Source organism: Thamnophis sirtalis, unplaced genomic scaffold, assembly GCF_051295495.1.
Source record: "Thamnophis sirtalis isolate CommonGarterSnake01/CBP01778 unplaced genomic scaffold, rThaSir2_p1.2 scaffold_5, whole genome shotgun sequence".
In the NCBI taxonomy this organism is placed as follows: domain Eukaryota; kingdom Metazoa; phylum Chordata; class Lepidosauria; order Squamata; family Natricidae; genus Thamnophis; species Thamnophis sirtalis.
This window is the reverse complement of record NW_028261385.1, coordinates 97,633,306-97,647,105: the sequence shown is the minus strand read 5'-3', so window position 1 is coordinate 97,647,105 and position 13,800 is coordinate 97,633,306. Positions and strand designations below refer to the sequence as shown.

Genomic DNA, 13,800 nt, shown 5'->3' with positions numbered 1-13,800 from the left:
TTACCCAAGGGAATTTGAACCAAGGTTTTAGTGACTCACAGATAATCACCACCACACTGTATCATATCATGCCTTATGAATGCTATAGAAATATTTCATAGGCCAATAAATCACTGAACATAGATTTCTGAGTGTGCTGACACGTGAACTTCCTGAGAGAAAGGGGAGGACAATGCCAAGATGGAGATCAGCTCTTTGAGATAGGTAGAGTCAGAAAAAGGAGTCACTAGAGTTTTGGAATGCACCTGAATGCTGTTAAACTATTGATACATAATCTTGAAGGCCTGACAAAGTATCTTTCCAGTTTAACTTATCCCTAACACAATCAAGGTGGAGGTGCTTTGCATTTTTTCTGGTGCTTTTTCAGGATTTATCTTTTTATTACTGCTCAGTATTTCTTTCTGAGTTAAATTTTATCACATCAAGCACATCAAGGGAGCACAGTATGCTATTGTCAATCACTCTCTACATTTAAGCATCACCAGCTCCATTTTTGAGCAATGGGTCAATAAAAAGATCAGCACTAGGCAACATCAACAAATGACTATATAGCAACTTTTATTGGTTTGAAGGGCTGAAGTATTTAATATACAGAACTAAAAAGTCTTGCTTTTTAAAACTGAACAGGTGGGTTAGTCTGATGAGGCTAACTTTGGCAGTGTTCCACAAATGGCAAGGCTAACCTTCTAGGCAGGGACTTCTACAATTTCAAAATAGTCATTAGGCAGAATCACATATCCACCTTTGCCTGACAGCACGTCTTTTTCCTTCTGAAACTGAACAAGCTCTCGTAGTTTTTCAATCTGTTTCTCCTGACGCCTACATCGCTGCTGGGCAGTCTTAAGTTTCTTCCTCAGTTTATCCACCTGCTCTTCCAGTTGCTGAATTCTTTTTCTCTGATGCACAGTATCCTCTACAGTATAGTTGTGATCACAAAACACCGCAATATTATTGGGAGTGTGAAGTGGTGGCATCAATAATCCAATGCTTGGATCTACCAATCTTGGGTACGTTTGAGGAGGTGGTGGAGGTGAAGGAGAAGGGGGCGTTGGTACTTCAGGTGGTTCCTGTGTGCCTTCAGACTAAAAGCAAAACAAAAAGATATACTTTACATTTGTTTTGTTCAAAGGTAACATAATACATTTCAGGTGACAAGCAAGATCATTTTTCTTCTTCAAAACTTCATGCTTCGAGAAAATAATAATTTCATTATTTTATTTGCATTAAAACAAGCTTCAAACAGAGGTAGCAAAACCTTCAGAGGAACAATATGTTTAGTCAGTTAAAGGCTTTGCAAATGAACAGAATAGAGAAGTCTGCTCTCACAGGGATCTTATCATACCTGAGCTCACCTTGAAAATATTGAATGGACACTGAATAAACTGATATAAGTTCAAGATGCCAGTTGTGTAAAAAGGGGAAAATTAGTAACATATGTGCTATAGAGTCATCTTTGGTATCTGAGAATCCAGACACAATCCACAAATTAGAATAATTTGTTACCACTGAAGACAGATCATTCGTTTATACCTGTGTAAATGTTATTCCACAAAGAGCATGAAGGATTATAAAATTATCTTGAGATAACAAAAGAAGCACCTTCATGTTCACAGCTGCAACGATATGAAATACTCCATCATTTCAATTCTACCATGTACAAGAAGTCTTTGACTTACAACAGTTCATTTAGTGACCATTTGAAATTACGGCACTAAATAAAGTGACTTAGGGCTTTTTTCTCACTTACAACCGTTGCAGCATCCCCATGGTCATCTGATCAAAATCCAGATGCTGGGCAACTGACTCTTATTTATGACAGTTGCAGTGTTCCAGGGTCACATGATCACCTTTTATGACCTTCTCACAAGCAAAGTCAATGGGGAAGCCAGATTAATTTAACAACTGTGTTACATATATATACTTTTTTTACGGTCACAGACCAAAACACGAGTACTTAGAATAATTATGTTCCCTAAAGCAAGAGGTCACTAATGCTCCTAAACATCTGAAAATGATAACTTTAAATAGATAGGATAGCAATACTACCTGTATAAGTAAGGAATAATAGGCCAGTGGATGAGAGATTGGAAATAAAATTTAGATTTAGTATCTTTGTTTCACCTAAACTAATTCTATTGCAACAGAAATGAATTTCCGTAGTTCTAATTCTTTAATTGATCCTATTAGATTTAGGTGGTACCTATAAAGCCTCATTTTTCCCTTTTATTTATTTACTCTATTGTTCTTTTCTACTAAGCCATTTAATGTTGATATTCCTACAACTGCTTTTAATGTTTTCCAACATATGTGAATGCTCACAGATTCTTCAGGATTATTCTCTAAATAATTACAAAATGCTTTAGGGATTGTTTCTCAGTAATTCTTACTGGACAAAAAAATAAGATTAAATTTCCAGCTCCAGCTAGAGTTTTCCTTTTGTATAAACAACATATATCATAATAGGAGCAAAAACTATATATTTAATTCAGCCTAGAGGTCTTTGTTATAGATTCCAGTAGAACATTAGAAACCAGAATGTAATCTATTTCATTGAAGCAGTTAGGGGCATTTGAATAATTTATTATACAGTTATATTTTTGTAAACATACTCCTTCATCTTACTGTAAGACTGGGACTTACCTTTAAGATTTTTTTTTGAAGGAATATGAACATTTGATCATTCTAAATTCCAACTGAAATCTCTACCAGGTCAAGAATATCTGCAGCTACAGTCACTGGCTTCAAAATTCACTTGCCCATCTTGCAGTCAATGACCATAGTTGTGGCTGCCCCACCACAAGCCATCTTTCAGAAGAGACTTAATATCTGATGAGATTTACTAAAGCAGAATATAAATCTAACAAATAAATACACCTTCTGCTTACCTTTTGGAATACGTGGCCTTGAACAGGAAATATTCTCTTAAACAATCTAGCAACCCAATATATTATATGACCCATAAAATGCATAGTTCATCAAATTTACTGTTAGGGCATTGTTTTTTTTTTTAATTTCATGAGTTTATTTTTCAAATAAGATTAGATTCTGTCTTTTAACAGTATTGTGCACTCTTTTAACACTGAAAGAAACCCCTCTGGCACTCAGGAAGAGCCTTAAAACTAGGCTGTGCTGGTTGACATGGAGCTCTGAAGAAGAAACTGTGCAGGTGGCTGGTGCAGTGCCAGAAGAAGGCACCACTCCATTCCAAATCCGTGATCTATTCTTAATCTTTTGTGATTTTAATCTGTGATTGTATAACTAAATGTTTTTATAGCTCCATATTTTATTACAGTGTGAGAAGCCAAGAGTCACCTCAAACTGCAAGATGAGTGGTATATAAATTTAATAAATGAATAAAAAATTGCTCTCGATCATTAATTACAATTGAAGTACATAGTTTGTACTGTGATTATTTTATATATCTTAAGGATTTTGAAACTGTTCCATTACTACTAAAGACAAAAAACATTTTCCCTCCTATTTATTTTAAAGTACATTGCCATTGAAAAGAAACAAAAGTTTATTGTCTAAAACTGTATACCTACCTAGGACTAAAGCTTGCAACAATAGTTCTTCTATAAGTGCAACAGACAATATTGCCCATGTCTGTCAGATGCAAACAACCAGATCCAATTGAACATGAAGAATTCAATTAGCTACTTTATTGTTCGTGCCTATTTCACAGAAATCTTCCCAGATTGGCAGTTTGTACCAGAGCCAGATTAGACATAGTTCAAAGGCCTTCAAGGGGGTTGGTCCTTGCTCTCTTGTGCCTACATAATGATTCCAAACTAATTCCCCACTTGACTGCTCCCTCTGGTTTGGCCAATCTCTCTCCAACGAAGTCTTATTATATTACAACTTTTATATACATTTGAGAACAGATTTAATCTCCCCCAATTTGGAAGGTTTCCAAGAAAAATAATGAAGCATATGTTATCCATATACTATTCAAGTGTTAGTGTTACATATATTTTGTTTAACTGCTATTTTTTCAACAATCTTTGAAAACTTGTGAAGCCTTATCTCAAATTGTAATTGATATTATTCTTATATGTGCTATTTGTATTTATATATACTAATTAATTACCATAAATACACTTGAATTGAACGGAAACAGATTTATAGATTATTAGTGTTACTACATCTCAGTTAAATGCTTCAGTAAATGAAGCACTAATGAGTAATCCATGAGTCAGTTAGTGATTATTATTTTTTCCACCCCTATCAGTTGCACTGAAAAGTTATTTTGAAATAACTTCATTAAAATGTGTTAAGATTAAGATAGCAAGGTGGGTTTATTTCAGGGGTGGGTTCCTCCCGGTTTGCACCAGTTCTTGCGAACCGGTTCGTCAGTGAACCCGGAAGTAATTAACTTCCGGGTTCCTAGCTCCTAGCCCCTGTCGCTGGGTGCCTGCAGGGTTTTTCTTTTTAAAAAATGCCTCTCCGGATGATCTTGAAAACCTGCAAGGTTGCTTTGGAAGGGGACAGATGGGCAGCATTTCCCCCTGCCCCCCTCCCCGGGAGCCTGCAGTTTTAAAGCAAGCCTTTGCACAGTAAAGAAAATCTCACGAGCGAGAGAAGTTCTTAATTGCTTTTATTGTGAAGTTGCAGAAGCTTCCGAGGCTGCAGGCAACCAGAGATGGGGTGGGGGAATGCTGCCTATCTTCCCCCTCCCAAAGCAACCTCTTCCAAAGCAACCTTGCAGGTTTTCAAGATCATCCGGAGAGGCGTTTTTTAAAAAGAAAATCCTGAAAAGGATTTAGAGAGATGGGGGGGGGAATCCCCAGAACCAGGAGCGCAGCCCATTCCCCCTCCCAAGAAGACCGTTTTCTTTTTAAAAACGCCTCTGCAGAAGCTTCTCTGTGGAAGCTTCCAAGGCTACAGGCAACCAGGAATGGGGTGGGGGAATGCCTCGCAGGTTTTCAAGATCGTCTGCAGAGGCGTTTTTAAAAAGAAAACGGTCTTCTTGGGAGGGGGAATGGGCTGCGCTCCTGGTTCTGGGGATTCCTCCCCCCCCCCAAAAAAAAGACCAGCTTCCCATCTCTCCAAATCTTGTGGCTTTTCAGGATTTTCTTTTTAAAAAACGCCTCTCCGGATGATCTTGAAAACCTGCAAGGTTGCTTTGGAAGGGGACAGATGGGCAGCATTTCCCCCTGCCCCCCTCCCTGGGTGCCTGCAGCCTTAAAGCAAGCGTTTGCACAATAAAGAAAATTTCACGAGCGAGAGAAGTTCTTAATTGCTTTTACTGTGAAGTTTCGGAAGCTTCCGAGGCTGCAGGCAACCAGAGATGGGGTGGGTGACTGCTGCCTGTCTTCCTCCTCCCAAAGCAACCTCGCAGGTTTTCAAGATCGTCTGCAGAGGCGTTTTTAAAAAGAAAACGGTCTTCTTGGGAGGGGGAATGGGCTACACTCAGAGGAGCCGGCGCTTGGGGCACCCTGAAACAACGCATCCCCACCGCCTCGTTCTACTCAGCAAGACATCCCGTCTGTGCCCACTTCTGCTGCCACCACCTCCGCTCCCAAACGCAACTGTCAGCTGCGAGCAGGTGACTGAAGCTGCTGCTGGCAGTTATTTACGGCTGCAGATAGATTGTGCCTGTAGCGGGAAGCTCTTCGCCCTGTGAGAGCTCCTCTCCAGCACTCCTAGTTTGGTAACATCATCAGTGCTAGAAGGGAGTGGGGTTGGGGGGGAGGAGGAGAAAGTTAGGACAAAAAAGAAAAAGATAAGGAGGGAGAGGACTGTGGGGTCCTTTGGTGTTCTCTGAACGTGGTAGTTTTTAATTAGTTTAGGGAATTTTTATTTATTTATTGTTTATAGAATGTTTATTACAAGAAATGTTATTCCTTTTTGCAAATATTTTATTTGTGATGCAATATGTTGCTTTTAAGTGTTTAGACCAGGTTTATGTGTCTCAAAGTGGCTGCTTTTCTATGGGCAGGCCAGGTTTGTTGCAAGGCAGTGTGTTTCACCCTCCTTGTTTAGGTAATTCTGAGGTGGTTGATGGTTCTGTGAGTGCCTGTCCTTTATAATTTTCCACATTGCCTTGATGGTTTTTATTCCAGTGACTTTGTCTTTCCTGTTCTTAGGCTTAGGAAAAAAAAACTGGTTTCATTGGCAGTCTTTTTTTTGGGGGGGGGGGGATTTTTATTTTTTTGGTGTTTTCCTAGCACTGTCATAGTTTGTGGGTGTGGGTGGGTGTGTAATGTCCCACAGTTATCTATGCATTAATAATGATCTAGTAATATTAATAATATCTAGTAATTAGTAATATCTAGTAATAACATCGTCTTGATCACTCCCACCAGGTCACATGGGTGGCAGGCCACTCCCATCCGGTCACATGGGTGGCAAGCCACTCCCACAAAGGAGGCCACGCCCACAGAGTAGGTTCGAACAATTTTTGAAACCCACCCCTGGTTTATTTCCTGCAAAAAAAAGTCATTTGACTATAATTAATAGTTATAGGAGAGAATTTGGAACTGCAGCCTAGAAACATTCAATTTATGAATGTCTACATGATAGTAATAGAGGCTGATGAGCTCTCACCTCATCTCCAGGCTTGCTGTCTTACAGAAGTTGATTTTAACATGCATGTTAAATTCTATACTCCACCAGCAGTACTGAGGAGTTATTAGCTATGCTAAGTCCTGGTAGATGTAGCGAGTCTAAATCCACAACAAATAAATACAGAAATGCAGTTGCTTTAGATTAAAAATGAGCTGATTATCATGCATTGAACAGCCTATCCAGTGGCAATCTTTCCATTAACTCATAAGAAAATCCCTAGTGGCAATTTTATATGCAGACCAGAAATACTGAGAGCCTTTGTTGTAATGAAGCCTTCATTTTACTAATGCTACAGCATAAATTACAAGCCTAACCATTTAAAACTGGATTATGATTATATTCATTGCGCTTTATATCACCATTAAAAGAGCCAGTTTGATGCAGTGGTTAAGACACCAGGCTACAAGCAGAGAGACCATGACTTCCAATCATGCCTTAGGCCCAAGATGGCGAACCTATGGCATGCGTTCCACAGGTGGCACGCGGAACCATTTGTCAGGGCATGCAAGGTATGCGCACGCTGGCCATCTGAGTCCAGCCTCCCCAGGCTCCGGAGGCTTTATAGGAGCCTGGGGAGAGCAAAAAGAGTCTCCCCTGCCCCCCCCAGGCCCTCCAGAGGCTTCAGGAGCTTCCCTGAAGCCTCCGGAGTGCAAAAAAACGGCCCTATGGGCAAACCGTAAGTTCGGGAACAGACTTCCGGTTTGCTTGTAGGGTCGGTTTAAGCCCTCTGGAGGCTTCAGGGAAGCCTCCTGAAGGTCCCTGAAACCTCCAGAGGACCTCTGGTGGGGGAGGCTGTTTTCGCCCTGCCCAGGCTCCTATAAAGCCTCTGGAGCCTGGAAAGGGCGAAAAAACCATGCAAAAAATGGAGGGAGCACCTCTCATGCGCGCATGTGCACTGGGGGTCGTATGCTGCATTATGGGTGTGGCACGCCCATGCAGGGACCCCCTGTGCTCCCCCCCTTATGGCACGCAAGCCAAAAAGGTTCGCCATCGCTGCCTTAGGCATAAAGCCAGCTGAGTGATCTTGAGCTAAACACTTTCTCTTAGCCATAAAAAGGAAGTAGTGGCAAAACACTTCTGAAAAACTTGCCAAGAAAACCGCAAGGATTTGACTAGGCACTCTCCAAGATTTGAATACAAGTAAAGAGAAGAAAAATGAATAATTAATATAATCAATGAATTAATTAATGTTTATCACAGCCCTTTTCCCAAAACCGCACATATCAGTATGTATAGGGTAGCTGTGTTAGTTTCCAATCTAATGTCAAGAATCATTAAACAATAACTTTCAGAATTCCAAGTATTATTTAAATAACCGGAAGAAAAAATCACCTATTAGCAGTTATGTTTTATGAATGGTACATCAAAAATTAAAGATTTAAAAAGATAGTATTAATTAATATTCAAAACAATATAAATGTTTTTTTAATGACATAAAGTGTGTATGTGAGAGTTGCAACAAAATACATTGTTCTCATGTAGGATATTGATTTAATATTTATAAAAAAACCAAAAAGTTGTCATAAATCAGGGTTCCTAACACCCAAGCCGCAGACCAAATGGGCAAGTGCATGTGCGAAGCTGCTTTTGTGAGAGCAGTTGGCACTTGTGTGAATGGAGCACGAATGTCCAAAATGGATCAACAACATCAGCAAGTATTATGGGCCCAATTGGCAAAAGAAAACTCAGGACCATAATATTTGGAAACATGCGGAAGAGACCTTCATCCTGCAGTGGATAGACAATTGCTAAAATGATGATGATGATGATTCCCCTAATTAACTCATGCATTTTTAGGAGGATAAGGAAAAGACAGAGAGATTAAAAAGAAAATCTTATGTTCTGATAAAACAAGGGCTATGCGTGATACCTTTATATTATACCCTCTAACTTCAAAAATTAAAATATGAGGATTTTTAAATAAAAACTTAAAATATAAGCGAATTATATAAGATGGATTTATATTCTTTCATCAGGTATTATGTGTGTTTTGTTGTTTAAAATTGTATTTTAGCATCCAAAATTGTAAAAGAGCCTGAAAAGGTTCTTGATCTCTAATATAGAACATTGCAGGTAAGTTTGTTATTTTAAAAGGGTATCACTTTTATTAATATAGCTATTTCTTGGATGGAAATAATAACTTATACAAGGACTCCTATTTAGGTTTTTAGTTCTGAAAGGGCTGTTGAGTAAACAAAACAGTACCTTACTTTAAATTTCCACCAAGTCCTGTAGTGGCAATTTGAAAGGAAAAGTTGTGTCCCACATATCCATTGTGCCAAGCAAATCATTCTCCCCATTTCTCCTTGTTTAAAAAAGACATTATGGTTGGAGTAGTGATATTCTGTCCATAAATATGACATGAGATGGAGTAAGGTGCAGCTGTACAAAACAGTAAATATTTAGTTCTCTTGCAATGGTCCAAAAATTATGAGATATTGTCTGATGCAGAAGAACTGATCATGTTCTTGCATTAACCCATGTGAAATCAATCAAATTTAAAAGTATTCTTGCAGGAATGATGAAATGTTTAAACGTGATATAAAAATCTGTCAGAATTGCAACAATGAATCCATTTTTTATTTTAGAAAAATCTAAAATAAAAAATCAAAGGTGGTAAATGAGTTAGGAACAGAATTTTAACTCATTCTATTAAATCAATAGATGAATATAACAAGCTTTTGTCTGGCACTATATATCATTCTTGTCTTCAAAATACTTTTGCTTAGCAATAGCAGCATTGCCTCCCAGTGTTTTCTGAATTACAGAAGCTTTAAAAATAATTCATAAACTTCACTTACCTTCACATTTGGTTCTGTGTGGCAAAATATTGTTGGTACAGCATTGTCCTTTAATAGTTTGTTGTTACATTCTCTTTTGAAGCAATCTGGAGTAAAGTGTTCAGAACAAATGCTGCTATATTTTGTTGGCTTGAAATTTTTTCTTCTAACAGCCGCTTCCCATTTCTTGCAGAGATCAGGTCTTGTGAGAGGAAACCTACAAATAAAATGTACATCAAACATTTTTATTATTTTTACTACCAAACTGGAAGTGGGAGGGAGAGTAAGAGGAAGCACTCACATTTTCACTTAGCTGTAGTCTTAATATGCTTTTAATAAATTGCCTAAAACATGGTAGGAATCAAGCTTTTGGATTTAATGAAAGGTCTCTATTTTTTTTTTTTTTTTTTTTTTGTTCTCCCAGTAACAGGAGAGATTCTAATGGAAACCAAAAACAGTAAAATCAGTTTGTGCAAGATGGCAGTACAGAAGTCTAACATTCAATTTCTGGTGAACAAATTACAGATTCTTCTCTACTCATGGTCTGTGGAAGAACTTTGAAATACCCCATTTCTATAACTTTAATCCATGTTTGTAGAAATTTTTAAGGAGCATACAAAACTCTCAAAGGCTCAAGATTTATTACTGTTTAAGAAAAAGAAAACATTTACATTAAATATAAGCTCAAATCAGTATTAAAATTTATTTATAATTTTATTAACCCCACTATAGATTTACAGATACTTTCAAGTTCTCAAAAGCACCCAGACGTGCATGTTTTATTTGTAAACTTCCAGTTACACTTTTAACCTCTTCTTTGATGCCGGTCAACTCAGCTGCTGTTAAATTTTTATGAGAATAATCCTGAATACTGGAATACACTTAACTTTGCGTTACTAAATTAACAATTGCACAGATTCACTTAGCAACCATGACAAGAAAGGTCCTAAAATAGGGCAAAATTTACTTAACAACTCAACTGTCTTGTTTAGTAACGTAAATTTTAGGCACAATTAGTCTTAGGTCAAGAACTACTTGTACAGGTAGTCCTCAACGTATGATAATTTGAGGCCAAAATTTATGTTGCTAAGTGAGAAATTTGTTAAGTGAGTTTCGCCCCATTTTACGACTTCTCTCATCACATTTGTTAAGTGAACCGCTGCAGTTGTTAGATTAGTAATACGGTTGTTAAGTGAATCTGGTTTCCTCATCGACTTTACTTGTCAGAAGATTGCAAAAAGATGGTCACATGACCCCAATACACTGCAACCGTCATAAATGTGAGTCAAGCATCCAAATGTAAAACACATGACCATGGGGATACTGCCACGGTCATAAGTGTGAAAAATGATTATAAGTCTCTTTTTTTCAATGCCGGTGTAACTTGTAAGTTACTAAGCGAGCTGTTGGAAGTTGACGACTACCTGTACATCTAAAGCCCAAAAGCAATCCTAGATCTACTTGCTTTCAACAAAACCTGAACTTTCTTTGCTTTATTTGAGGGGGGGGGGGCACTTTATTAAACCAGCCAGCATTTGGGTGTAATACCAGAGTTAAAAGGAGGGGAGGCTAATCCCTATCGATCTTGCTTTTGCCGATTCTTAATCATGATTATTTTAAACAGTCATTGATAACCACTCCCTCTCAGCCTGTCAGAAAGGTGGAAGTGCCGCTTTGCTGTTATTGACGGTTGAACAAGCGCGCGCTTGCGCGTGTTCGATTCCACCAGTCAGGCACATCTCGAGCCTTACTTTTTAAAGGAAAAAAAAAACCCACCAAAGGACCCAGTAAGTACACTTAGCCCCGCCTTCTCGCCAACCTCAAGAGAGGCCGCGCACGATTTAAAGTCCCTCCCCCTTTGGGCCGCGCAGGCGCTCTGGCTCCGCCTTCCTGTTCGCGAAGCGAATGCTAGCTTTTCTCTCGCCTGGTCAAGACAGCCGCTTTTTTTTCCTCTCCCCCCCCCTCCGCTCTCGTTTTCCTACCCCCGCCCCTACTCACTTGTGGAAAGAGATGGGCTTCTCTTTGTCGTATCGATTCCGGCAACGGTAGGCAGAGCAGGACTGCACCATCCTCTTGTTGCCGTCCCCTCCGCCTGCCTCTTTACCACCACCGGGATTTCTGGGAGGGAGCAAATCAAGTTAAGACACGCGTCGATCCAAAGGCTTCCTTGAGGTCTTCGCGTTCCTTTTCAAAAACAAAAAAAATCCGAAGAACGACATAAACTGGCTGTGGCCTCTCCCTATTTCAACATGGCGGTGCCAGCTTCAGACCAACTCTCTCGAGATCTTCGCATCGGGCTTGGCTATTGGTCACGCCCCGCAATGTTTGGGGTGCGACGCGTCTCCGTCGGAACAGCCAATGAGAGGAGTGACTCATCTTTTGACGCACGGACTCCGGCTTTCTGAGCTTGGAAATAGCACGAGCGCGCGACGGGAGTCGTTGAACGGCGCGTTGTTTTAGATCGACCCTAACGTTGATGCGCGCCTCGTCAAAGAAGGCATTGGCGCGCTTCTATAAATTGTGTCCTTAGTCCTGCAGTTTAGCCTTGTTGGGAAGGATGTTTATTCCTAAAATAATTAAGTTGAAGGATGTTATCATCTGACATAATAAATACGGATGACCATTAAATAATAGCAAGAAATTGCATATCTTGTATATTTGACAGATCTTTCTTTCTTTTTCTCCCTTCCTCCCTCCATCTCTCTTCTCTCCCTGCCTCTTTCTCTTGCTCTCTTTTTGTCCCTCCCTTTCTCTTTCCCTCCCTCCCTGCCTGCACTTACTTTCTTTCCCTCCCTCCCTCTCTCTTCCCTCCCTGCCTCTTTGTCTGTCTCTTTGTCCCTCCCTTTCTCTTTCCCTCCCTGCCTGCATCTTTTTTCTCTCCCTCCCTCTCCATCTCTTCCCTGCCTCTTTCTCTCTCTTGCTGTCTCTTTTTGTCCCTCCCTCTTTATCTTTTCCTCTCTGCCTGCCTGCCTTTCTTTCTCTCCCTTGCTCCCTCTCTCTATCTCTCTTCCCTTCCTGCCTCTTTCTGTCTCTCTCACTGTCTTTTCTTTTTGTCCCCCTTTCTCTTTCTTTCCCTCCCTGCCTCTCTCTCCATCTCTTCCCTCCCTGCCTTTCTTGCTCTCTTGCAGTCTCTTTCTTTTTGTCCCTTTCTCTTTCCCTCCCTCCTTCCCTCGCTCTCTTTCTCCCCCTCCCCCCCCCGCTCTTAACAGGGGTCCCCAGTTGGTGGATTGGCACCAGTCCGCAGCATGGTAGAAACTGGGCTGCACAAACAAGTGAAGCTCAATCCGAGGGATGCAGGCAGCACGTGAAACACGCCCCCTCTGGTCTGTGGAAAAACCTGTCTCCACGGAACTGGTCCCTGGTGCCAAAGATTGGGGGGGCATTGGTTTAAAATAGTGTTGAGATGTAAAAAGCCTCTTGCAGTTTAGAGCTATCATGATTACTCTTCTCGCTATCGGGGGATGCTTAATAAGGCTTTGGGTTTAGGACAGTTTCCAGATTCTTGGCCTTTGTTGTTACAATAGGGGTGTAGTCCTACCATAGTTAGGAGTTGGACACGTGTCTTCCAAATAACATGAATGCATTATATTCTTTACTTATACCTTTGCCTTTTTCAACAAGTGATGTAGTAAAAATAAGAATGACAGGATAAGACCCAGTTGCAAAAGTGGCAATTTGGTTAAATGCATTTCAAAATATACAGTCCAGTGGTTCACAGGAGTCCTTCATTCTTTACACAGAAAATGAAAAAAAAAATGTACTTGCATAAAATGTTTTGTCCTCGTTACCAGTCCATTTCACTTTTGTGGCACCTGTCCCAAATCACTGGAGTAATCAAATCAAATATTTTATTACTGTCTTTGACATAAGCCATAAGGAGTGTACAATCAGATAAAATTCACAAGAGTAACATTGCCCTACTTTGTGAGTGGTGCCTCTTATGGACAGGTTGATTGGTTTTCTGGCATTTCCTTCAGTGCTGTGAGGACTGGGTGAATTAGCAATGAAAGGTTGACAAGGCATAGCAAGGTATATTCAGGCAGGAAGAAGGAAATTGGAAGAGAGGTGTTGGAGGCATAGTCTGAAGGAGGCTCAGGATCTTAATCAGAGAATATCTTCTTTCAGGGAGAAAGGATTAAGAATATGTTTAATGCTAGGATATATTAATATAGGTTGTCCTTGACTTACAGCCATTCATTTAGTGACCTTCAAAATTACTATTACTGAAAAAAGTCACCTATGACAAGTTTTCATACTTACAGCATCCCCACACTCAAGTGATCAGAATTCAGGTGGTTGGCAGTTGGCTTGTATTTGTGATTGGCACCGTCCTGGGGTCATTGATCACCATTTGTAACCTCCCCAGGAATTGCAATAATTCGCTTAATTGTGGCAAAAAACAAATCATCAAATGAGGAGCAGCTTACTTAACAACTGCCTTGCTTAGAAA

General features: G+C 39.9%; 1 protein-coding gene across 1 annotated transcript; it reads right to left on the bottom strand.

The window, feature by feature from the left end:
* Positions 1 to 541: 541 nt before the first annotated feature.
* Positions 542 to 11,600, bottom strand: THAP1 (THAP domain containing 1). The gene is made up of 3 exons (XM_014061752.2): positions 11,349 to 11,600; positions 9,372 to 9,567; positions 542 to 1,082 (listed from the first exon to the last, which is right to left on the bottom strand). The coding sequence occupies exons 1-3, from the start codon at positions 11,417 to 11,419 to the stop codon at positions 687 to 689; spliced, it is 663 nt and encodes a 220-aa protein (XP_013917227.1). The 5' UTR covers positions 11,420 to 11,600; the 3' UTR covers positions 542 to 686.
* Positions 11,601 to 13,800: the final 2,200 nt, after the last annotated feature.

Bases quoted from the DNA above. Each gene is read 5' to 3' on its own strand.
- THAP1 (XM_014061752.2), bottom strand. From the start codon at position 11,419: ATGGTGCAGTCCTGCTCTGCCTACCGTTGCCGGAATCGATACGACAAA. The intron at 9,568-11,348 runs GTGAGTAGGGGC...TTTTATTTGTAG, and splicing joins AAGCCCATCTCTTTCCACAA to GTTTCCTCTCACAAGACCTG. The intron at 1,083-9,371 runs GTAAGTGAAGTT...TTTTGCTTTTAG, and splicing joins ACACAGAACCAAATGTGAAG to TCTGAAGGCACACAGGAACC.